The sequence below is a fragment of the Vulpes vulpes genome, chromosome 13 (assembly GCF_048418805.1).
Source record: "Vulpes vulpes isolate BD-2025 chromosome 13, VulVul3, whole genome shotgun sequence".
NCBI classification, from domain to species: Eukaryota; Metazoa; Chordata; class Mammalia; order Carnivora; family Canidae; genus Vulpes; species Vulpes vulpes.
This window is the reverse complement of record NC_132792.1, coordinates 115853506-115880258: the sequence shown is the minus strand read 5'-3', so window position 1 is coordinate 115880258 and position 26753 is coordinate 115853506. Positions and strand designations below refer to the sequence as shown.

Below are 26753 nucleotides of genomic sequence, written 5' to 3'. Positions count from 1 at the left end.
GCCCCGATGCGGGACTCGATCCCAGGACCCCAGGATCATGACCTGAGCTGAAGGCAGCTGCTCAACCACTGAGCCACCCAGACGTCCCAGAAGTTTGCCAATTTTATTGACAAACTTAAAGTACTAGCTTCTTGTTTTTATTGATTTTTGTCTTTTTTCTGTTTCATTTTTCTATTCTTTGTTACTTTCCTTTTTGTGTTTACTTTCTTTTTTATTTTATTTATTCATGATAGAGAGAGAGAGAGATAGGGGGGCAGAGACACAGGCAGAGGGAGAAGCAGGCTCCATGCTGGGAGCCCGACGTGGGACTCGATCCTGGGACTCCAGGATCAGTCCCAGGGCCAACGGCAGTCGCTGAACCGCTGAGCCACCTAGGGATCCCCCTTTTTGTGTTTACTTTCATTTTAATTTGCTCTTTTGTAGTTTTTAGTTTCTTCAGTAGAAACTGATGTTATTGATTTAAGACTTTTTCTAATTTTCTAATATTAGTAAATCAGTGCTATAAATTTTCTTCCAAGTACTGCTTTAGCCATTTTCCACAAATTTTATACATTTTCATTTTCATTCAGTTCAAAATATTTTCTAATTTATGTTTTTATGTTTTCTTTGTCTCATTGGTTGGTTGTTTAGTTTCCAAACATTTGGGCATTTTTCACGTACTTTTCTGAAGATGATTTCAAATTTCATTATGGTCATAGAACATAATTTGTATGAAGAATGAATTTAAATTTATTGAGGTGTTTTCCTGTCCCTAATATTCCTTTCCCCACCCTTATGATCCTTTTTTCTTGATAATAAGCTTAAGTTAGTTTTTTGTATAATAACCTTTATATTTGCTTATGTTTGTTTTATATGTTGTGTTGGAGGTTATTCTTTACTGACAATCCTAGCTAAGAGACCCAGGTGTCTTTCTGTTTAGTCACTGATTTCTTAGATGATACTCAAGTCACTTACTGCTCATTAAAGACCTAAAACCTAGGAGGAAGAGGATGTAATAGTTGTAAAATGTAAAGTATTGAAATACCAAAACAAAAAGGTCAGGTAGCATTATTCTTGTCTCCAAGGCAGTATATGTATTATTTAGTTAGTTCACCTTTTAACAAAGCTGTTGATTACATTTATGTATTTATTAATTCGTTTATAGGCTTTTTATGGAAATTCTCAATGACTGTTCTGATGTGGATGAGATCAAATTCCAAGAGGATGGCACTTGGTGTCCAATGAGACCGAAGAAAGAAGCTATGAAAGTGTCCAGCCAGCCGTGTACAAAAATAGAAAGTATGTGCAGAATGGCCAAAGAGAGCAAAGCAATGAGACTCCTGCAACATTGTCTTTATCATTAACTTTGGCCACTAGAACTACATTTGGAGCTCAGTTTGAGAACTCTATCTTTTGATCATCTGTCACATGTGTAATTTCCCCCAAGTGATTTTTACTCTTTCCTTAAGAAATGTGCTAAAGTTTATACCATCTTATAATTAGATTTTTCATAGTATATTTACATATTTTTATATATAAAATAGATGAAGCACTCATCTAAAATCATTTTAATATATGGTGTTTGTTACAAAATGAAAAGTTGTAAATGACATTTGTATGGACAGTTTTTCAGGATTGTTTTTAGAGTACATTTTGGGAGAACTGCAAGTGGAGGTGTGCCTAGAGAGGCCACAGAGTCCATCAGTGGAGGGTGAGGGCAGGTGCTCACAGATTAGTTGCTAAAAAAGTGAACAGGTTGTTTCCATCTCTTTGTGGGAAAGACTTTGACCATTGCCCTGGTTTCCTCAGATGTATGCTCAGCCTCTGATTCCCTGTAGCTGTCCACACTATGTGGGGAAACTAAAGGCAGAACAATTGGAACCCATAGGTGAACTTAAAGTTTTCTTTTCTTTCTTTCTTCCTTCCCTTTTTTTTTTTTTCCCAAAGATTGTACGTATTTATTCATGAGAGATACAGAGAGAGAGGCAGAGACATAGGCCGAGGGAGATGCAGGCTCCCTGCAGGGAGCCAGATGCAGGACTTTATCCCAGGACTCCGGGATCACAACCTGAGCCGGAGGCAAATGCTCAACCACTAAGCCTCCTGGGTGCCCCTTATTTCTTTTTATCTGACATAGTCCACTCACTACAGTTAAGTTTCATGCTGATTATATTTGAGGTTCTAACAATGTAATGAATAATGGGTACTCAGAGTGAAACAAAAGATTCATGTCAATATTAATCATTCTCCTGGGGCACCTGGGTGGCTCATTTGGTAGAGCATGTGACTTTTGATCCTCAGGGTCGTCAGTATAAGCCCCACATTGGGTGTGAAGCCTACTTAAAAAATTTCATTCTCCCGTGATTGTTACTGAACCTATAGATAGAATGATCAAGTTTTCTCTCGTCTTTGAGAATAGTGATTTAATTGATTAGTTGCTCTTCCATTATCACCAACGTTAGTTTTCTGTTAAACAGATTATAGGACATAATGTAATTTCTGTGAAATGATGAGTTAACATACAGTATATATGGGCAGAAAGAACCTAAGTGATTAGTAGATAATTGATAAGAAAAGCTTTAAATGTCTGAATAACTTAAATGAGAAGTTTGGAATTCTTTTAACTCATCAAGGTGAAAATCTTTATCAACTTCTGGCTTATGGTGAGGGGGCCTATACGTTCTCTGACATGAGTACCATTGCTTTGCTAGAATGAAAGTATCTGATTCTGACTTCACACCTCCACATACCTGTGAGAATACACAGCTACTGAAGCATATACTCTTGTCTGTGGCTGGAGATTGGACCCATAACCCTGGGCGATCTATAAAATGACTGCTTACCTGGGGAGACAGTGTGAGCTGCAGGATCTGAGCAAATCCTTTGGCAGTACTGAAGGCATAAGAGCATGCTGTCCATAGGAGGCTTTGACCCTCTGGAAAGGCATAGAGTTTACCCTTTCCCTTCAGGTAAGCAGTCATTTTAGAGATAGATATCTGGAGTTAAGGAGTTAGTCTCTATCTCTTGGGTAGAGTATGTGGCTTTACTGGCTGTATATTCTCCTGGACTTGCTGCACAGTTACGATTCTTATGGTTAGAGTTTATTTGTGTTGAATGTTTGATTTTTTTTCTTTTACTTCTCTTCCCTACATCAGGTTCAAGTGTCCTCAGTAAGCCTTGTTCAGTGACTGTAGCCAATGAGACAAGCAAGAAAAAAGTGGATGTTATTGACCTAACGATAGAAAGCTCTTCTGATGAAGAGGAAGACCCTCCTGCCAAAAGGAAATGCATCTTTATGTCAGAAACACAAAGCAGCCCAACCAAAGGGTTTGTTAATTTATAGTTCACTATTGTTTATTACACTTGGAACTAACTGTTCTTGGTACAGGTTTGTAAATGTCTGAGAGTTGCATAACCATAGAAGGCTATTTTCGTTTGCCTTTGTTCAGTTGAAATATTTTCAAGAGAGCACATTGTTTAAAGGAGAGAAATTTTAATGAAATTATTAACATCTTTGGGAAGTGAGAGGTGAAATCTTCTCATGTCTAAGTATTTATTTCATATTTGATTCTTTTTTGTCATTTTGTGGAACCTATTTGTAACGAGTAAGTTTGGCATCACAGACCAACATGAGTAAGTAAGCCTGGCATAAAAATGGAGTGTGGCATTGGGAATCTGACAAGTGCGGATTCCAGTTTTGAAACCGTTGCTTACTTGGTCTGGGATCTTGACTGAAATACTTGTTTGAGCCTACTTGTTTGAGCCTCCCTTTTCTACTCTGTAAAATGGAGTCAAATAATGCCTACCTCATAAAATGACTGTCAGGTTTCAATAAGATAGTGAAAGAGCTTAGGCTCAGTGTCAGGCATGTGGTAGTCTCTCAGTAAATGATTGCTTGCCTTCCTATTTCATCCTCTCCAGGGCAAACTGTAGGCAAGTAAATGCGCTCTAGCATGTATGTTTTATGACTCATGTAATTGCTGTCCTATGTAGTAGGTGATAGCTTGGAGTATCTAGCAACAGGCACTTCTTAGAAATTTTGGAAACTGCAAGAAAGTAGCAGGGGGTTTTCCTGACATCTCATGAACATAACATTTTGGACTTGGGTGTGCCATCTTGTCCTTTGGACCTGTCAGTGCACTTATTTTTTTCTAATGGCTTTATTGGAGTATAACTTACATGCCATAAAATTTTCCTATCTTAACTATTAAGTTGTCCAGTTCATTGATTTTTAGTAAATTCAGAGTTGCCCAGTCATCATCACAATTCAGTTGTAGAATATTTCCAACACATAGTAAACTTCCCTCATGTTCACTTTTGCCTGTTCTAGATATTTTTAATAAATGGAATTATACTGTCAGTGTATTTTAGTTTAAAAAATCTAGAAGTTGTAGCTACCCAGCTCATTCCATGAAATCTTAATGCCTAAATGAGATTTACACATTAACAACCATGCGTGATGAAGCTGGCTCACATTAGCAAGATCACTGAAAATTCTAAATTCAGTCTTAAGTCATTTAATTATATGTCAAAATGGCATCCATTACCACAAAGTAGGGTTCATCCAGGAATGCTTCATTGTTAGGAAATACATTGATAAACTGGATTGTGTCATAAGGATAACTATGTAGTCATCTTAATGGAGTCTGGAAAAGTATTTAGTTCATTAATAGCCATTTCTGATGGAAAGTCTTTGAAATAACAGAATTCACTTAATGGTTTGAAGGGTTTACCGCTGAAGCTGATTGATTTATTCTTGGGCTGCATTAATCAAAGAAGCATAGTGTTCAGGATTATATACTCACAGTAGTTTTATTCTGTTTAAGGCTAGATGATTTTTACTTAATATCATTTTAGATATAAAATGTTGTGCATCAGAAGATGGGAACAGGGTGGTAAAGAGTGCAGACTATAGCATGATGGATGGATGTATCTAAGGACTGACTCTGTTAAGCCAGGAAAAGAGAAGATGTGATAATGTAAATATCTTGTAGTTCTTAAAAGCAAATCATTGATGAGGTGAATTAAGTTTATTCTATGTTACAACATTTGGGAGATCTAAGTCCAGTGGAGGGAAGATACATGGAAAGACACTTTCAATTAGAGCTGAACATTAGGAAAGTTGATGTTTTGTGCTAAGATCACATTTTCTGTGTTGAGGTAGGATGTATGCCACCTGTCCCAGTGGGTGTCATGGAGACCCATCTATGATTATATCATCTCTGTAATCCCTTCCAATTCTTTTTTTTTTTTCCCCCCTTCCAACTTTTAATGCTTTTGTGGTTTTGTTCCTGGTCCATCCTTTTCATATTCTGTCTTATGATGCAGCATCTATAATTTTCTTGGTTTTCCTCTGCTGTGTAAGTTTATCATAGGAGTTCTTAGTCAATGATAGTAAGCAAATGAGAAAGAATAGAGAATGAGAGACCAGGAAAACTTGCTTTCAATTACATTCCAGAGAGCAGTTATTTTTTAAGAGGTATTGTTTTAGTAAACTACTTTTTAAAAAAAAGTTGTATTTATTTTAGAGGGAGAGAGAGAGTACACATGAGTGAGAGAAGAAGGGGCAGAGGGAGAGAGAATCCAAGCTACTCCTTGCTGAGTACAGAGCCCGACACAGGGCTTGATCTGAGCTGAAACAGAGTCAGACACTCAACTGACCGAGCCACCCAGGTACCCCTAAAAATTGTTCTTGAAAACAATTTTGCAGTTGTTTTATAATCAAGAGATAGAACACATTCCACCTAGGCATAACTTCTGTTAACATTTTGATAGTTCTCCTTCAAGCCTCTCTCCTTGCGTACTTACTCTAGTCCTTAAATGTGGTCATATAGTAGCTATCAGAAGAGATTGGCATCTTAGTCTAAGACTTTAAAAAAAAAAAAGCCTCTGATATTTTTCTACATTAAAGGATAATTTTAAATATTATCTCCCCACCCATTCCCTGAACATTGAATGATTGCTTTGTGATTAATAAGGTATTCTAAAGACCAGAATAGACAAGAATAGGGATAAATATGTATTTCTGTGGATTAAGACTCATTAGGAATTGGTAACAAAATTGAATCTTTTTTGTTTGTATGATAAAGTGGGAGCACATAGGGAATTTCAGGCTTATGGGTAAAAATTCAAGTTATTGAACTGTTAATTCATTTTCAGACGTGTAAGTCTGGGCCAAGTATGATGAATTCAGTGATCCAGTACATAGTTTAGAATGCTAGTATTTGCTGTCTAGCAGTGTTCCTACAACTTGCCTTTGTGCTGTGATGTTATGGATGAAGCTACAAAAATTTAAAATATGTATGAACACATGCATAATGTGTACCTCTGCCTGTGTATTTGCCAATTCTATGAGGAGGCAGTAACATGTTAACAAACTTTAAATTTTTTAAAATTACTTCATAGTATCACATTTTTATACCCACAGTTCCATCAGATATGGCCATTTACATTTCTCCATGGTCCCTGTTATTCCATACTTATAAATCCATCTATTTTTTGTATAGACATTAGAATCATTTATCTTTCTGAATATAGTCCTTGTGAATATTCTAATTAAACCCAAAATCTGCTACCAGTGCATAATTTGATAATGGTCACAAGTGACTAATTTACCTCTTCTATAAAAATGGAATTTGTGTTAATGGTTGCAAAGTTCAGGTAATAGAAATTAATCTGCACAAAATAGTTTTTCATTTTTGCTGAAGTTTTAGATGTTGATCTAAGAATTTGTACCTTCATTGGATTTTGACATTTTCGTGTTGTCACCGTCAAAATTTTGTATTGGAGAAACAAATAGTAGTTACTTAAAGTTTCGTGTTATGAGAACAGAACCTGTATTAGATGTACTGTGGTGATAGGCCATGTCTTGGGTCGCTGACGTGATGCTACAGCTGTAAGTAATGGAGCCGGGGAGGAAAGTGAGTTTTGTTGTTGTCTTCTATAAATCTGATTCAAGTTCATAGGTCAATTCAGGATCAAGACAAAAGAAACTTTTCAGTGTGAGATACTGAAGAAGGAGAAGGGAGAGCAGGAGGAAGGTAGGCACAGCCGTGTGCACGTGTGTGTATCTTCAAAGTCTTGTCTTTTACATTTCAAAAATATGATTGAGGTATTAATACTGTGAGACAGCCAGAATAATCAGAGCCACTTTTTAAACCCCCTCCTCAGCATGAGCGTACCGGTCTCTCTCCTTAGCCCCTACATCCCCTTCCCCAGTTTTAGATACACATTCTTGTGTGGGAGGTAGGGTCACGTGTAATTTGAAAACCCTTTTGGTGATGACCTGTTGTACTTTCATTCCTGTAAAGGACCATGGTTTTTGTTTTTGTTTTTATAAATTTATTTTTTATTGGTGTTCAATTTGCCAACATACAGAATAACACCCAGTGCTCATCCCATCAAGTGTGCTCCCCTTAGTGCCCATCACCCAGTCACCCCCACCCCCCGCCCACCTCCCCTTCCACCACCCCTAGTTCGTTTCCCAGAGTTAGGAGTCTCTCATGTTCTGTCTCCCTTTCTGATATTTCCCACTCATTTCTTCTCCTTTCCCCTTTATTCCCTTTCACTATTTTTTATATTCCCCAAATGAATGAGACCATATAATGTTTGTCCTTCTCCGATTGACTTATTTCACTCAGCATAATACCCTCCAGTTCCATCCACGTCGAAGCAAATGGTGGGTATTTGTCGTTTCTAATGGCTGAGTAATATTCCATTGTATACATAAACCACATCTTCTTTATCCATTCATCTTCCGATGGACACCGAGGCTCCTTCCACAGTTTGGCTATTGTGGACATTGCTGCTAGAAACATCGGGGTGCAGGTGTCCCGGCATTTCATTGCATCTGTATCTTTGGGAGGACCATGGTTTTAAACCTCTAGGAAAAGATGTGCTTTAATAATACATAATTTATTTTATCTCATCCCCAGTTCTTTCTTTCCTGCCCCACAGAGTCTGCCTTATCTAGTATTGCTCACCTCCTGCCTGTGGTTTTAGAGACCAAGAAGCCTTCTGATTCTAAGCCAGACAGGTTGCTCTTTACATAATGACTTCCATCTTCAACCCTCAACCCTCAACCTTCAATCCTCTGGGAAACGCGTTTGAAATACTAGGCTTCTGCTGTCTCAAGCATATTGTCTCCTGTGGATCCATTTTTAAGACTTTTGAACTTTGACCTATGTTGTTTATTCACTATTCTGAGAATAAACAACACAGTTGCCAGCACAGCTATATATGCCTCTCAAGATGACTTCATTTTTCACATTTCCGACGCTGTCCATATTTTTGACAAATAGTATAGAATAAGAGATAGACAAGATCCTCATGTCATCATGCAAACTAGTTTTAAATGACTCTAGTGTCTTAATAGGTTGTGATATTTCAATGGTTGGAGATTTAAATTGAGGTCATGAAATAGTTCTTTCAGTTGTTTAGAGTTGAAAAGTATCATGCAACTTTGTTATCAATTCTTATCACTAGTGTGTAATAAATTGGAGCAGTAATGGGAAGTATTTCGACCAAAGGAAAGGCCCATCTAGAGGTCCTAGTTGTCCTCTCATTCTAGCTTTGTGATTATGGTGCTAAGTTTCTGTTGGTTTTATTTTTTGTAGTAATTCCTTTCAACTGCATAATTCTGTGCCTCTCTCATTAAGCTTAACAGTAGTTCATTGGCAGTGCTTTGGGATGCTAACATTAATGTCCCTGTGTCCTTGTCCCTTCTCCTTTTTTTAACTTAATAAATTTTATTTTTCAAAATGTACAGTTGGTGGGACTTGCTTATGCATCTTTACTAGCAGCAGGGGCATCTCCACCATTGGTATTTCTGGTGCACGTCACTTGAATGCTGTGTTTTGAAAACAGTTCAAGGAGTCCTTTACTCAGGAATTCCTGAAGGGGGCTGCCCTGGCCAGGGAATTATGAATCTTCAGTTTCTCAGATACAACAGCTGGGGTTAACTAACTAGCTTATAAATGGGAAATTCCTCACAGAGTTTGACATATAAATAAGAGCAGGTTATTGATCTTAGGTCTCAAACCCTGGCTTTGGACTATTTCTTTTTGGTCTGTCCCCAAATTTGTTCACTGAATCTTTATCTTTCTTGGCTGAGTTTACTGCATCTGTTTTTTTTTTTTTCTTCTTGTCCTTGGATGGCATCATGAAGCTCAGAGCAGCTGCTACCGCTGCAACCTCACTAAGATGATGGACACAAAAGATGACCACCACCAGCTATAGGATCCCTAATATTTCTTATTTTCTTGTGTACGTTCAAGATGTTTTTCTTGTTAGGTTCTGATTGTTGACCCTGGGTGTATAAGAGAAAATGAAAGTTACATAGGTAGAATGCAAAGTCCTCTCTCTTTATTCTTGACATTTGAAAAAAAAAAGATTAATTATACTGCTTGAAATTTTAAAGCTATAAATATATATATATGTATTTTTATATGCATATATATAAAAAGCCAATTATGTATTTCTCAAGGGTGTTTAATTTGCATTCTTAATAGTATGATTAGTTAGTTTCAAAGTCTACCCTTTTAAAGTAGATGGTATCATAGTAACATAACATTTTTACTTCTGGACATTTTATTTTAAATCTTGAGAAATCATCTTATTCTAATTTTGGATTGCTGCCTATTATCATCAGGTTGGCTGGCTTTAGGATTGGCTATCTTTATCTTTGCTCAGGTGATTCTCAGATAAGATTGCTGGTAATTAACACAGTTTGAGTTAGAAGAGCTTCTGGTTGAGCTATAGTAAGTAGATTGACTTATAAAGGTGCCATGATTTAAATAAAATCTTAGTAGTCCATTTTTATTTCTAAATTTCTTTATAGATAAAATTACTAATATCCACATCTGTGTTACACATGCATTAATAAAAGCATATGTAAAGTACATTTCTATTTGTGGTTGAAAGTTTTCTGTATTGCTCCAGCACTGTACATTATGTTTAATGCCAGCTTGCTCTTATGTCACAGCTGCTGTTGAGAGCCAGCATACGTTCATGTTAAAATGAAGTCTGTTAAGAAAGAGGAGAGTAGAGTGGAGGACTGTATAGTGAGTAGCCACCATGTAGCTGTGTTGAAACTTAGTGCGCTTACAGCTGAGAATGCCCAGTGGTACAGCCCTTCTCTCCTGTGAACTAACAGCCAGATTGTTTGTAATTTCCCATGCTATTTAAAACAGGGTTCTCATGTATCAGCCATCTTCTGTAAGGGTGCCCAGTGTGACTTCGGTTGATCCTGCTGCTATTCCGCCTTCATTAACAGACTACTCAGTACCATTCCACCACACGCCAATATCAAGCATGTCATCAGATTTGCCAGGTATGTGAAGAGTTATTGTATTTTGTACCAAGTTTTATTTATATATACTCATAATCTGTGGAGCAATGTAGTGTTAAAATTTAAGCAAATACTAAGGAAATTTGAAGGCTTCATTCAAAGGTAGTATCTATTTTAATATATCACATTCAATTCCTATCATTTTAACTACAGAGCAATCTATAGATTCCTGATAATAGGAAATATAATAGGATAGTAGGAAAATTTTGGAGACTTTCCTCTCCCTCATAAAGAATTTGTACTCAGTGACATTTTCTTTATCACAGAAGCTTCACAGGTTCTGGAGAGTATTTTCTCATGATCTTGGTAGCCTCTCACAGGTTCAGAACATATTGTTATACCATGGGGTTAACATGACCCATAACAAAACCCCTGTGGGGTTTTTTCCCTCTGTAAAAATAGAATCTACCAGCTGTTTCCTTAGAGCACTGCTTAATATTTAGTGATATCTTTTATGTGTATATTAACATTTGAAAAATTCAATGCTGTTTGAATTACTTTAGAACCAAGGCCATATAATAAAATTTGGAACCTCCCCCCCCATTCCCCCCCCCCCCCCACGTTTCTTCCCTCCATAGCCATTGTTTTTGCAGATATTTTTTTGTCAATCAAATTTGAGCAAGCTGAAACCAGTGCCTCTTGTATTCATGACTTCCTTTCTTTCTGAGGGGCCCTTTTTGTGGAATATAGTACCCTCCTCCTGTTACTAATTTTCTTTCCTAGATTTGTGAAGTTAATTTTGACCCACAATTTATTTTTCTTATCCTCTTAATGAGGTTTTTATTTTAAACATGGTATGTATTCTGTTGGGCAAAATTTGTGTTGTTGAAACAATTGGTAGTTGTGTTACCTGGCCTAATGTAATCTTGCCACTTGAAATTTATTCAGATTATTTGAATAAAATTTAATCAAGGAGAATAAACCACTAATACTATCACAAAGTTTCAGGAAGCCTACTTAACTATGTTTACTTCATGTGTACTTGGGGAATTGGTATTTTAAAACATTGTTAAGCCCAGCCGGCACCAATTAAAAATATTTGTTGTGTACAAAACTTGATGCTAAGGTAAAGAGATGTTTTCGTGGTCCATAAGACTGACGGAACTCAGAGGTACTTGATTCCTAACTGCCATGTTTTCCTTTAACTTCGGCTAGTTTTAAATGAGGTTGAAAAGTGTTCACGTGTCATCTTAGTATGTGTTATAAACAAGCATTCTGGAAGGATTTGTTTTCCTAAAGCTCTTGAAATACAAATTAATGCTAAAAAAACCTTACTAAAGTGACCCTGGCCATTAAGAATAGAACAGCCACAATTTACAAATCACTTGCTCTGTTAGTTTTCACATTCTGTGAGTCTGGATGAATTTTTAATTTTGTTGGAGAATTTACATTATTTCAAAATTTGCATAAAGTGAGACTATAAAATGTGCAGATTTAAGAAGCAATAAATTATGTTAACCGTGTATTTTGTAAAATACATTTCAAGCTGGTATTAAGAAACTAAAGTTAATATGCAAGGTTGATATTTGGCCAGTATAAACCATTGTGGGGTTACTGGTTATTGAAGTGTTGAAATGCTTTCTTACCAGTTGATAAATTGGAACAGAATAGGATCAATTGTACTTTATAAGAATTACCAGTTTATCATCATGTATGAATTATGTAGCAATTACTACATCTAAATAGTTTAGCTTTTACTTTGGTTTTATTGTTAATGTGCTCTTTTGTAGTTAGTAATTATTTTGGTTTTATTTTTGTGCATAATTTTTATGTAATCAGTCCTAATGTGCAGAGTTGATATTTATAAATTTAATAATTTATAATAAAATATTAAATAGAACATCAAGAATGGAGAGATGACAAAGTTTTAATACATTTCTTAACATTCCTTTTAAACATCATAAACGTGAATCTTCTGAATCTGCAGGAGAACAAAGAAGAAATGATATTAATAATGAACCGCAGCTTGGAACATCTCCTGATACTGTGCAACAATGAATACAAAATAAAACAAATAATTTGTATTTATGGAATGGAAAACAGCTTGATTATTTCAAGAAAAAATATGACTGCCTTATTATTGCTAGTGCCATATTGTCAGGTGCGAATGGAGCTCAAAAGTTGTATCATTAAAATTGGGAAGTGCTAAACATTTACATATTTAACCATGTAGCAATCCTGTAGCAATCATGTTTTGTTAAAGTTCATGGCTCAAGGAAAATGTGGTGTTACTAATAAGATATGTAGAGTAGATTTCACATAAAGAAGCAGTTAAAACCTAAAAACTACAATTTTATCATCAGTGTTAATAAAACATTTAGAATGTACCATCAGAATTTTAACACTGCCTGCTTTTTAGTTAAAAATAATTGAGCATTTTCAATCATGAAATACTTAGGTGGGCATAAAAATATATCAGTACAACATGCTGCAATGGAACTTAAGGTGAAATAAAACAGCATTCTACTAAACTACAAAACAAGGCAGTAACATTTTAATCTGTATTCGTGAAACTCCATCTATTTCATATCAGAGCTTTAATAGTATGCTTAAAATGTAAGATGCAAGACTTTGATAGTAGTTTAAAGTTTTTTGTCAGAAGGAATAACTTCTGAAATCTATTGAATTTCAGTGTTACTGTTAGAGGAAAAATGGTTTCAGTGAGAAATATTTACATTAAAACATTGGATTTTGTATGGAGGGTATATATAATAATGCTAGGGGCATAGTCAGGAGTTTCAGCCAAACCAAGAAACATTTCTAGGTGTTTTGCCATGGCATTTTATGGATCATCATATTCAGTTATCCTTGGATAAGGTGTCAAAAGATACAGATCAAGTAAATGTCTTAAATCTTTCATCAGTATAAATTGACTGGCACATGAGATGATCATCAAAGAGAATTATAGTACATCTGAAGAGCTGGGAATTGAAATAATGAAAATGTGAAGAATCTTTGCACCTTGATGGGCAGCCTCCAGTGCTGGAGCTGCACAGTTTAGAAATTATATCAAGACTGTATATTTATTTAAATTGTAGTTAAGAAGTGGGAATAGTTAAACATTTAGAAAATGAGCATTTTTGAGTGATTTGGCTTCAGTATGCAATGCAAGAGATATTTTAGCTTTATAAAAGAGGTTTAAGTTATTCAAATGGACTGAGTGATTCAACAAACATTAAAAATGATTGAACATATAAAATTAAGTAGGCTATAAAAAGCTGAAGCTATTATTAAAAATGTTAACACCATTGAAGCAAAGCAAAACCAAATTAATAAAATTAAGTCAGTTAAAGGATAATGCCAATAAACTATATTTGTGACTTAGTCAATAACAGAAATGTTGAATATATAAAATTTTAAAGATATTATAAGGGCTAGACATTTTGAATTACTGTTCAGCAGAAGTAGAGGATTTACTGACCAATATCGTTGATGTGAAGAGAAACTCTCAGCTTATTTTGAGATATATCATCTACTGATTATGGGGAAGTCATTGGAAAAGTTAATCATGATCCCCTTTGTCCAGTGTTGCCTAGACTCCCTTGTATCCTACAGCTAGTGATAGGCATACGGAGTGAAAAACTGTATCAACAACAACAGTTTTTAAAAATGCTTTAGAAATTAAATTATTTCTTTTAAATGATTGGTGCTATAGCTTGTATCACTTGATAAGCCTTTTTATCATATCCTTAGTGATTATAAGGGAATAAATATACTTTAAAAGAGGTATAAATTATTCATACTGGTTATTAAATATTTTAAATATCATTTCCACGAATACTCTATATTTTGAGTAACAGTCTAATATCAGACTTTTATTCTGTATGATTGTTACATTTGAGGTGACGTTGAAGCCAGCGTATATAAGTTCATAGACTTGAACAGAAATTGGCCTGTCTCACTGACCTATACCTATAATTTTTTTAATGATTTGAAATTTAGAGAGTTTCAGGTGAAACTGATCTTGAAGTTTATTGCTAGACTTTTCAGACTTGAAATGTTTTTATTATTTATTGTTATAATTTTAATACTTCCAAATGGTATTACTGGGCAGACTTTTCCACACTCCTGTTTCTAAAAGCATAATTGGAGAATCCCAGATCTTTGGTTTAGAAAATGTTAGCTTATAACCCACTAAGCCCTACTTAGATTTGACTTGTAAGTGAGCAGCAGTTAACCAAGTGCTTGCTTTGTGCAGAGTGTTGAACTGTGTACTACTCCTCATGTGGGGACAGGCTGACAGAGAGCAATCCATGAAACAGACATCTGTTTAAGAAGTGCTATTTTAGATGAAGTTCATTGTGGTGTATTTCTAAAAAATAAATGTGAAGTATCTTAAGTGCCTAAGTATGTTTTTTTTTTTTTTTTTAATGATCCGAATCCAGATCATTTTCTTACTGTTTTTATTGTTTCTCATTCTGTTAAGTGATGAAGGGGAAAAGTTTGCTTTGACTAGTCTTACTTCTCTGGAAATTTTTGGACTGGTCCCTTTTAAGTCTCTGGGAGGCAGTTTTTCCAGTTGTTTTGTGAGGGGAATATGTGCATTTTGGAGTTTTATGAGCTTTAAATATCACTGATTGTAATATCAAACTTCTGTTTGGCAGAATGGTAAGCACTTACCCAAATGTTTTATGACTCATGAAATACAAAATGATTTTGGGAAATAATTCTTGTCTCCAAAATATGAGACAACTATTAACAAAGCATTTTTGTTTTAGGTTTGGATTTTCTTTCCCTTATTCCAGTTGATCCCCAGGTATGTATCCTGAATTTAAGCAACTAATTTGTATTTGATTGTTATGTCATACTAACTAAAAATGACCAGTTGCATAAAATCAGGACAGTCAACTTTCAGTTACTTAACTTAATGGAAAGGAATGACTATAAATATTTCACAATTTTATTTGGAGGAATAAAGTTGCTGTTTTAAAATTTGTGGTATTTTGACTTGATACCTGAATTTTTAATTGTATTTTATTTAGTTCATTTCTTACAAGCACTTGAGTGATTAAAATGAAGGGAAGCAGTGATGACTGGAAGTTAAAACTTCACAGAGATTATTTGTGAAACACTTGTTCTATATGTCAGAAAGAGCGGAAGCCGATTCAACAGACTTGAATCATTAGCTCACTTCTTCCTGTTGTTTAGAGGCAGTCAGATTTAGACTTTAGGGATGCCCCAATTTAAAGTTGCTGTATACCCGTCATTCCTTTTTTCTCTGCCAGCGATAAGAAACTCGAGTATCTCCGAGTCCCGACATGAAGACCTGCAGTAAACCTGGACTGACAGGTGGATAGCAGAGGCAGAGCAGAGGAGGGAAGGGCGTGGGAGAAGCGGAAGGGGAAGGGGACACAGAGAGACTTTGAGAGAATTGCTGAGGGTAGGGAGGGCCGGAGGAAGACCCACACCCCACTGCTTCCTAGGCCACAGAGGTTGCTAAGGCTTGTGGCAGTCCCCCGTGTCAGTTCTCTGTGTCTGAGCCCTGAAATAGCACTGGAGATTTGGGCCCAGGGTAATGTGTAGAATGAGGAGTTGTTCTCACCTTGAGTGACTTTGTTATTACATCAATAGATTGTATAACCAGAAGTACATGTTTTTCTAGGAAATTGATTCTTCAGGCTTAAAATGTTACTGATTTTTATGAGAATCTTCCTTTAACAGTGATTTTGGAGCCCAGAGGGTTTTGATTTCATAGTGCTGTTCGGCATGCTTAGTGTCCAGCTGACTGACTTGGTAGGCCAGTAGAGGGATGAGGTTGCGCCTTCAGTTGCCCTTCAAATCTTTAGATTGTTCTCCTTTACATCCATGATGCCCGTGAACCCTGTCATCTCTGTGCAGATATGTGCCGGTTACCCATGGAGGATAGAGATAGAGGAAAAATGGCTGCAGCCCGAGTATTACGAGAATTCACAGGGCCTATTGATAGCGGGACTATGGTGTCTTGCATTCATCTTATAAATGAGAGAGCACCTCTTTGTTAGAAGTTTCTGGGCTTTTTTCCAGATTCTTTCCCTAATATTGGTGGAAAATTGGAATGGATTTGATTTTAAAGAAGTTTAATACCTGACAGTTGTGCTCTTTTTAGAGCTTCTAGAAGCTCTTTAAGAATGATTCCCTGTCCCCTGCCCCCTTTAGCCAGTATCCCTTTGATGTCTTTGTGCATGGCATTCATTTTATTGATAAACCAAGACCCTTATCCATCCTAAACACTACTTTTTTAAAAAAAGACAACTTGAATTTTACTTGTTGCCCTTCTGCTGACTGGCAGAGTAAGCCTGGGGCTGTTTGTTGGTGTTTTAAGATCTTTTGGAAGATGGTGTAGTCAAAACAGCTTTAGTTTTCAGTTCCTGTTTGGTAACTTAGTATCTGTAATAATAGGTTGAGAAATTTGTAGAATTGATGATATTGATAGGATATTGTTACTGATCTTCTTTCATACAGTTAATCTAAAGACAGACTTTTAGGACTTGTACATATTGGACCTCATTTATTTTACTAAAGCCAGTGCTGCTGTTTTCACATAAAACACTCTATAGTGACATAAAATAAAGCTGTTAGCTCCTGTCTCTCTACTTCTCTTGGACAATGTAAGAGTATTAAACTCAGGTTTGAATTTGGGAGTCAGCCATCAAGATGGTAAGGAAACTAGAAAAACGAATTCTTGGAGGGTGGGTATCAAGTCTCACAAGGAAGATTAGCTTAGATTAGATTAGATCTCCTTTAAGATTTATTCCAAAATTTTGTGATTATGTGGGATACGATAGTTCTACCCTGTAGTCTCTATTTTAGAACAAATGCCATCCTCCCGATTACGTGTCATTTTGTGTATGTCCAAAGGATTCAGTTGGCACTATGAAGATGATCTGTCTTAACATTATTCCTAAAGGGTCTGATTGATACTAAATTTTGAAAGAATTACTGAATTTTGCATTGACATTTTTGCTTAATACCATTAGAAGTATTTGCTAGCCTTTATGATGTGATTTAAACCTGGTGTAAACACTTTTAGTGAGCATATTCTTTTGGAAGTTAAGTATATGAGTCATAATTGTGGGATCAATACTTAACTATTAAATAATTTGGTTTATGGACATTTTGGTACTTGTACTAATATATTTGGTCACCGAAAATTCTACAAGATTTGAGAAAATGAAAACGATGTTGCACTCACTAAATACAGTAAAATAGCTAAATTCATGCCACCTTCCATCCAAAGATGGGAAGTTTTGAGAAATTTCTAAGTCCCACTGGGATTTAAATATGTGGCTGTCACTTGTGCATATCTAACAATTTCTAGTCTCTTTATTTAAAATCAATGTAGCCTCTTCCTCATCGGCATCATTGTTTGTTTCAAGCAGTACTGTCCTCCTATGTTTTTGGATAGTCTCACCTCACCCTTAACAGCAAGCAGTACGTCTGTCACCACCACCAGCCCCCATGAAAGCAGTACTCATGTTAGTTCATCCAGCAGCAGGAGTGAGACAGGGGTCATAACCAGCAGTGGAAGTAACATTCCTGACATCATCTCATTGGACTAAAGGAGGACTTCACTCGATTCTAGGAATCATTCATCAAAACTTCTTTCTTGGATCTCTGGTCCGTGGAAGCTATTTTTTTTGGTAACAATTACTTTGATATTTATTGATGTCAAATGGATTCTTTTGCTTTCTGAGAGACGAACACAGATGACTGCAGCAAGAACCAAATGACATGCAAGGATTTTTCTTACTCATGCTGTACTCTGAGCATCAGATACATTTGGCCATAACTGTATCTTCTCCAGAGATGGATTTCAATTTCATATGTTACTGAATGGATTCTACACACACATCAGTTAAAATTTTTTTTGTTGTAATAAACAGCAATAAAATTATGTAAATATTCAAGTAAACTTTTTTCTAGCTAAAGATGTAATCAATGATTCTAAAATGACAGCAACTTTTGTTTAACCTGATGTGAAGGAAAAATACATGGAAGGAAGTCATGTTTGCTGAATGAGTCCTTTCCACGGAGATTTGTTCTGTTTCATCAAAGTAATGAAGTCTTGCTAAGCGGCCTGAGCTTGGGCTCCATTTTTCTTCCTGCAGTTCCTCTGTTCTTCCTAATTCCATCAAAGAAAAATGGCCTTTGTGTTTGTTACTCATTTTTCCCTGGTTGTCATTTACACTTTGATGTTGTTTGCTAGCACTTGCAGAGGGAAGTTCTGGGATTCGGCTGCTCTTTGTCAGTGATTGTGCTGAAGAACACTGCAGATTCTGCCGACATAATATGTGTTATTTTTGGTAATTGTACATTCTCATTCTAGAGATTTCTACAAAATTAGGCTTGCCTTTTTGAAAAAGAAATTCTGTGCGGCCATTGAATGTTGAATGAAATGTTTTTGGAGTGACATGTGGCTAGAATGTTCATTAGAATTTTGTGCACACTGGCCAGAAACATTGAGAGCTTTGAGGCAGTGGAAAAACAGGTTTGGGGGAGGTGGGAATAAGAAAGTTTTAATCTCTTCCTAGGAACTTCTTTTGCTCATTTATTTTATAGAATAATATACAAATCTTTGTTGCAACTTCTCACATTTTAGTAACACTAACAAAGTAAACAGGATTTAGAACTCTGGTCACATTTCTCACCAGTGCAGTCTCTGATGATTTTCAAACTTAATTAGAAGACACAAACCACTGCAAGGCATGGGGACTGCATCGGATTTCCTGTTCCTTTTTTTGTTTTGTTTTGTTTTTACAAGGAAATCTTTGGATACCACAAAGGACAAGCAGAGTTAGAGATGTTTGAATTTAAAGTAAGGAAGGGTTGGGGAGGATGGGCCCACAGCTCACCTTGAAGCTCACTCAGTGTGCTTGATTTTAAATCCCTCAGGAGACCGAGTTTTACCCTCGGAGAAACATTTCAATCCACATTTTGTATTTCCCTTTGTTTCATTTGGCTCTCTAAATTTTTTGAGTTCTCAAGGAATTAATACTTTTCTAATGTTTGCCTTTCTCTCCCTAACTGTATCTATTTTAAAAATAAAACCCTTTTTAAAAATGACTAACCTGATTTCTCAGACTGAAGTGCCCAGATAAAGAGTACCAATTTCAGTTAGAATAGGGATACTGTTACATTATATCTGGGTTGGTGTAACCCCAGGAAGCTGACTTGTCACTGCCTGGGTGGTTTTGTTTTTGTTTTTAAACACCTCAAGTTTTCATGGACGCTATACTCCTTTTGTACTGATTTAATTTCATGTGATTTTCTATGGCATCCCTCCTTTGGCTACGTCATTGCTTTACTTAATGTATTATTCCTTTTGGAGAGCTGCTTACTATTAAAAACATGGAAACAAACCTGAATCTTCTTGCAGTAGTTGCACCATCATTACCAGTTTTACCTTCTTAGCCATTAGATTGCCAATCCGTGTTACAGGCCTTTGGTTCAAATAGAGAATTTCTTCCTAGTAAAATTTTATGTTGCTGCTCTAAATACAGATGCAATTTCTGCTAACTCTGTAATCAGATAGAAGACATAATCCTGACTTGTGTGGTATCATTTGTTAATAAATAAATGATGTATATTTGTTATCATTTTGTTACCTTTTAGATACTCAGACTCCCCCTCCCCCACGTAATCAACAAAGTTTTATAAGGTTAAATGAAAATATATTCATAGAAATTAGTTTATTTACTTGGTTCTTGTAACCGATACCTCTGTACTTTTATAGTTGTGCTTTGTTTTCTTTTTTACTACTTTATGTGAACAGTTTTAGTGTTCATTTTTGGTGCTTTACACTGAAATTATATAAAATTTTAATTTATACAGGCAACTAACATTTTTAAAAATACACTTTTAAGTTTGTAATCTTAAAATTGGATCTTTTGTGTATGTATCTTTGAAGGTGAGTACTTCTCTTTATGCTTTTGCCTTACAACAACATGATCATTAAGTCATTATATATATATATTTTTTGCATGGTCACCAAATACTGTTACTGAGACCCTGACTTAGTTTATTTTGCTTGCCCAGATTTCTGCTTAACCAAGTGTAATGCAATTTCAGAGGAGGTTGTCTTAGCTGTTATTTAGACGTCAGCCAACTAGTGATTCTGTGGAGTGTCTTGTTTAAGGAAAGGAATGCTGACCTCAGCTGCTAGTCTACTCTTAAAGACACTGAGGAGGCAGCCTGTGGTTTTGATCTTTATTCACGGAGAAATGTTAAGGGCTTTTCCTTAATTTGGTGATTCCTGACACTGTAATTGGTGCTGAATATAGCTTCACAGCTAAACTCTGCTTATGTTCACTAACTTTCTGACCCTTAGATGGGCCACTGTAGGATTTTGTAATTTCCATTTCTGCCCAGAAAGTAAAATACTTGGCATCTGTCATAGGATAATTATAAGGCCGAATGAAATAATAGAATTAAATTTAGGTTATGTGGAATTTATCTTATAATGTGCTTCGGGAAAGCTAGGATGGAAATACTGTGATTAGGGGAAGGTTGTAAGTATAAGTAAGTTGAGCCATAACTCGACATAGAACAGATTTCCCTCTGGTGGACTCTTAAAGAGAGTTTGAAGAAAAGATTAAAATGTTGGATTTTAGGTGAAGTGGTATTCAACAGAGACTCTTCTGACTTCTCGATACCTTTCAGGCATTCTGCCTTCAGACCAGTCCTGGACACTAGTCAGTTAGTAACCAAGTTTGGTTTTCTTCTGCTAATAAAGTATTCATTAGTTACGTTTTGTCTTTTTAAATAAACTTGACTTTTACAAAGCATTAGTTTAATTCTCAGATAAGCTTTTCATTTCTTTCTAGTTCCCAGTTGGTACAAAAGCACTTAACTGTTTTCTCCCCCTCCCCCATTTTTAAAGTAAATGCTTGCTTTGCTAATTTTATTCATTTTGAAAAATGCAGAGCAGTGTGCCATTTAAACTTGAATATGAAGTGTTTTGTGGCCCTGGATCCATGTGCTGTGGGAGCTTGTCATTAAGATCAATGATTGATGATTCAGACAGATTCACCATTTTTTTCTGCTGCAGTTCTACATATGGTGAAACTTGTGGGAAACAATTTAAGAATTTCTCTGCTTTTTTAAGAGTCTGATGCTCTTGTCAAATGAACGATTGGTTTGTAAGCCCCGTTTTTATGTTACTAGGGGCCACGCTCCCAATTCCTAGCAGAAACAAATAAAGCTATATAAAAGTGCCCATTCTTCCTTAATGCTTGCCTGATTCAATAATCTTTTTGTTTTTTCTGTTTATGTCAGTAATATATACTCATTGTGGAAAAACTTAGACAATACAGAAAAGTATAAAGAAAAATAACCAAAATAATAAGCACTTTGATATTTTTGCATATTTCTTGCCAGTCTCTGCTACTTGCGCGTGTTTTTACATAGTTTTATTCATTCTTAGTATAATTTGTGTCTTTTTTTTTCTCGGTCTACATGTCATATTAAAAACTGTCAACTTTTATTAATTGCATTATATTCCATCGTATGGATGTGTCATGATTCGTATCACCTTTCCCCATTGGACATTTTAGATTGCATCTCGTAAAGTTACAGTCAATGTTTTTGTGTATAAAATATTTCTTAAGGACGAATTACTAGAGGTGGAATTTCTGGGTCAAGGATACAAACACTTTTGTAGATCTTGATTCATATCACTTTTCCAAATGATTTAACTGATGTGTACTCCAGCTGTATGATATGAGAAGAAGTCTTTAACCATATTCTCCAAGAATATGCACAGTCATCTCATTGCTGGCATCTGCACTAAGTCCCTCTCCCCTTCTAACCCCAGTGAGCTGGGCTGATTTGGAAATAATTGGCAAAGATTTTCCTGGGCTGAGTTTCAACAACATCTGACATATTCCAGATAATACCTGCCTAAGGATATCCAAATAATTTTTCACATAGTTTTACTTGCCCTGTGAAATAGCCTATTGTCAGATTATATTTTCCATTTTTAGTTAGAAAATCTTGACACTTTTTTTTTTAAAAACCATTTGTACCTAGGGCCAGCCCTTAGTAGCCAGCTTTCTTTTTTCCTCTTTCTGTAGGCTCCATTTTGGGCTTTCTGAGCTCCCCAAAGCAAGTAGGATCTCCTGAGCCAAAGGCAGTCCAACCCAAACTGGAAAAGTGGTAAGGCTGACCAGCAAAAGCAGTGCCAAGCTTTGCTTTTTTCACATTGTATTCTTTTGTGTTTCCAGTGGCATCTTGGTGTTCAAAGGGCAGCCCTGTGGCAAAAAAACAAAAAACTGAAAATGAGGTTGCTATCTCAGATGTTCAAGTTGTATTATTTTCTTGATTGGCATACCACATAATTTCCTAGACTGCTTTTTATTTCAGAATGGCTTTTAAAGCTTCTTCACTCTGTGTTCTCAAAGCTTATCTCTTTTAAGTAATATTTATTAAAACTATTAGAATATTCAGTATGTCTTATCAATGTGTGTAGGATAGAGTAGAATAAAAGATATGGTCCCAGGCTTTCAAGGACTCCTGATCAGCTTTTCAAAAACCAAGAGTTCTTACCTACCAACAGGACATTATGCTAAGAATCTTACCAAAATGTTTCATTCCTTACAATAGCCTTTAAAGGAGAGTGGTATGATCCTCATTTTAAAGATGAAGGAACAGATTGTAGGTAAGTTTTTCCGTGGACTTGGGAGTCTGAAACAGACCTTATCTCAAAAGCTCTCTGAGTAAACGGAAATGGCCTTAACCGGGTAGGCTATTTCGGCATCTAGACATAGATTGTAAAAAGTGATTTTAGGTGATGGCCATGGGAATAAGGAAGAAGTGGACCCTGGAGCCGTTTCAAAGGAAGACTCATGCTTCAGTGGCATGAACAGATTACAGGAGTGAGGGCTGAGTCCACTTCTCAAGCCCAGGTAAACGGGATGATAGTGCTGTTTGGAGACCAGGGGCATTAGTCGTTTAGGGGAGGCAGTGAGGAGTTTGATGGGAAGCAGGAGGTTTCTGAAGCCCATGTCTGTTACTCTGCAGTCTGAAGATGTGCAGCCTGCCTTCGTTGTCTTTCACCGGTCTCCATTCTGTAGATCTAGTCATTCCCAGGTGCCTATCCACTCTCTTTGCTAAGCCATGCTCGCCGTGTCTCCACCTTTTCTCTGGATTTTTCTCTTCACTGCCTTGTCACCTGAAGTCTGGCACCCTCTGCACCTCTCACCAGTGTGGGCTGTGTTCACGTTCCACATAACTTAAGTGGACGGGTAGCTGCCCGTCCTCTATTGCAGTTTGTAAGTGATTTCTCCCAAGGCCTCTGACTAAAGTCTGCCCCATTTGCAGGCTGTACTGCTGCTTCTGCTCTTGCCAAGTCACCTGACCACGTCCTTGGATTTGCTGAAGGACTTCACTTCCTGACTCGGTGTTTCTTGCCATCTCTAACTTTGTAGAGTTAGAGATTCTTGGTCTCCAACATTTTGATGGTTAATCCATCCAACAATCTAGCTTGTGAGATTTTTGGTTACCTCTGATACTTGTTCGCACCAAAATGCCCGGTCACTATTTCACCCTTTGTGTTTTCTCTGTACTTCTTGTTCATCTTAAACTGCTCCATTATTACAGCCTTGAATGTATCCCCAGATCCCTCCTTCAGGGTTTCCCATCTATCCTTTGATTTGGTATCGCATGCTGCTTTTGCCCATTCTTGTCCATTATTACAAATGCACTCATCAAACCATACCTGTCTCCGCAGAAGACTTTGCTTCCTAATGCACTCAGAAAATCTACTTTGTCAGCATTATTTCTCTCCACATGTGCTCATCTTCATTCTCCTTCATTCCAGTCTCCGAGGATGAGGTGGGCCCAGAGGCCAGGACAGCTACATAGGCTTTTGACTTGTCTCCTGTCATCTTCAGGACCTTTCTCCATCACACTCCCTCATTCCTGCATGTCTTTCACCTCTCCTGCTGCTTTTGGCTTACAGAAGTCTCAGCAAATATTAGATCCTGCTACATGCCAGGCATCATATCAGGCATTCAGAACATGAAATAGATAAATACCTACCTTCACCGAAGTTGTACTTCAGTAGAATAAAGATGAGTGAGATAGGGAGATGACAGTGCAGTGGTAAAAGGCAAAATAGAGGGTGCTAGGGTAGCACATAGATGAGGCAGTTGATTCCATAGGACCATGGGAGTTGATTAGTTGTCAAGAGAACTGAAAATGTTCAGAATAGCTGGACTTTGGTTAAGGAATGTGAAGTATGTAAGAAATCACAAAGGGCCTTATATGGCAATGAGAAGGGCCTGAGGGTTTCTCATGATCATTAACAGTTAATGAGCAGCATTGGTTAACTTTGGTATGATTGTCTTCATTTTACAAAGGTGGAAACATCATGAGAGGGTGAGTGACTTGCCTGTGGTCATGCAGCTTGTAAGTGGGTAGACAGGCTTCAAATCCAGCTTTCCACCCCCTAAGGCCATCCATGATCATTCTATCTAAAAAGTAGGTATTTCCTAACTATCCTTATCACTGTTTATATTTCTATATGGCACTTATCATAACCTGTGTTTATGTGTTGCTTGCTGTGTATTGTCTGTTTCTCTTACTAGATTGTAAGCTCCATGAGGGCAGGTGTGATCTCATTTCATGTGCATCCCGGAGCCTAACAAGGTGTGTGGTGCATAGTAGGTGCTCAATAAATATTTGTAAATGAAGAAATGGTGGGTGTATTTGACTTGTGCTGACAGGGGAAATAATTCAATACCTGAGCAGCAGGCATTCACCAAGAGGAACACAAGAGGAGATAGATGCTTGGGGCTGATGGTAGAGGTGACGTGCTTGAGATTTGGGAGGAACTCTGTGCATTCCAGAATCTTAACAGAGGCAAGCACTGGGAATGGGGAATTTGTAGGACAGTACACACTGAGGATAATAATGTGTAAGTAGGTATTGTGTTAAACCTGAAAGTCTGTCTGACCCTCCTGCAGACCCAGCCTCCTGTGTGTATATATGACTGGGAAATTCTGCATGTAATCTATATACACAGGACCAGTCATCTGGGCCAGGTATGCCACAGTTAAACGGTATGGTTGTAGGTGTGATTCTGACTTAACCAACCTCAGTCTCTCAAGGTGTTTAACAACTTGACCCAAGTCGTCTTTGGAGTCTGTACTTTGAAATGGGAACAATCAGTTAACCCGACATCTCTGGAAGTCCTGCCCATATGCCGTTAGATGAGCAAACAGGCCTATTCTACAACATATGGGTAGTGTTGGAACCATCAAAATGTGAGAGCTCAACCTTAAAGGTCAATGAGTGAGAAAAGAGCTAGAAAAGGAACACCTGTAGTAGGAAGAAAATGAGTAATCTCACAGAGTCCAAAACAATAGAGCATTCCAAGAGCAGTGTGTTAGGGGAGTTAAAAGCCTCTATAATATAAAAAGTATCCATTAAAAGAACTGGGATCCCTGGGTGGCGCAGTGGTTTAGCGCCTGCCTTTGGCCCAGGGCGCGATCCTGGAGACCCGGGATCGAATCCCACATCGGGCTCCCGGTGCATGGAGCCTGCTTCTCCCTCTGCCTGTGTCTCTGCCTCTCTCTCTCTCTCTCTCTCTCTCTCTCTCTCTCTCTCACTGTGTGCCTATCATAAATAAATAAAAATTAAAAAAAAAAGAACTAAAGAAAAAAGACCTGTTAATTAAACTATGGCCATTGCTTTCAATTGCATTGATTGTAAGATGTAGCTCAGTAAAGTGAGGGGAGGACTGAAAATGCATCCTAGAATTTAAAGAGTCATGATCATTTGTATCTTCCTTCGGTTTTCTCAGCCTGGCCATATCTAGTAGTTTCACCAAGAACAGTTTCAATGGAATGATGAGGGTAAGCCTAGGTCGACATGGGATGAGGACTGCAAAGTACAGAAGTGAAGTGTGTCTGTGTAGACCATGTGGCTGCCTGATAAAGGATGAGGCTGTAGTAATAGAAATGTGTATGGTGGAGGAAATTTTTTTTTTTAAGATGGGAGAACTTGGGGATCCCTGGGTGGCGCAGCGGTTTAGCGCCTGCCTTTGGCCCAGGGCGCGATCCTGGAGACCCGGGATCGAATCCCACGTCGGGCTCCCGGTGCATGGAGCCTGCTTCTCCCTCTGCCTGTGTCTCTGCCTCTCTCTCTCTCTCTCTCTCTCTCTCTGTGACTATAATACATAAATAAATAAAAATTAAAAAAAAAAAAGATGGGAGAACTTTGAGTCTCATGTTTAAATGCTAATTAGATAGTGGGATACAGTCCAAAAGGGAGAGGTGAATGTGGGTAGTGCAGTAGCGGCTGGCCAAGATTATTGGTAACCCCTAGGTCACTGAGCAAGAGGAGGAAGTTGGGATCCGTGTGAGAGGCAGATGAAAGTTGGATGTGGCTGCAGTTGTGTCAGCTGGGCAGCAGCATTTAAAGGTTTCATCTAATGGTTTAACTTTTA

The 26753-nt window shown here is 37.1% G+C and overlaps 1 protein-coding gene and 1 pseudogene across 31 annotated transcripts in view; one reads left to right on the top strand and one right to left on the bottom strand.

Annotated features, from left to right (window-relative positions):
- PIAS2 (protein inhibitor of activated STAT 2) overlaps positions 1-25000 on the top strand; it is a 92976-nt gene extending 67976 nt beyond the window's left edge. For 11 of the 31 annotated variants that reach the window (XM_072732305.1, XM_072732302.1, XM_072732296.1 and 8 more), the window contains 5 exons: positions 1145-1278; positions 3135-3306; positions 10170-10309; positions 15046-15083; positions 17686-21788. In XM_072732305.1, the coding sequence (XP_072588406.1) occupies positions 1145-1278; positions 3135-3306; positions 10170-10309; positions 15046-15083; positions 17686-17865 (664 nt within the window). In that variant the 3' untranslated portion in view covers positions 17866-21788. Of the gene's footprint in view, positions 1-1144; positions 1279-3134; positions 3307-10169; positions 10310-12254; positions 14667-15045; positions 15084-15552; positions 21789-22377 lie in introns of those variants that run through there. The other 20 variants (XM_072732299.1, XM_072732297.1, XM_072732295.1 and 17 more) reach the window with 7 other exon arrangements.
- On the bottom strand, positions 8297-9138 carry LOC112918852 (small ribosomal subunit protein eS25 pseudogene; annotated as a pseudogene).
- Positions 25001-26753: the final 1753 nt, after the last annotated feature.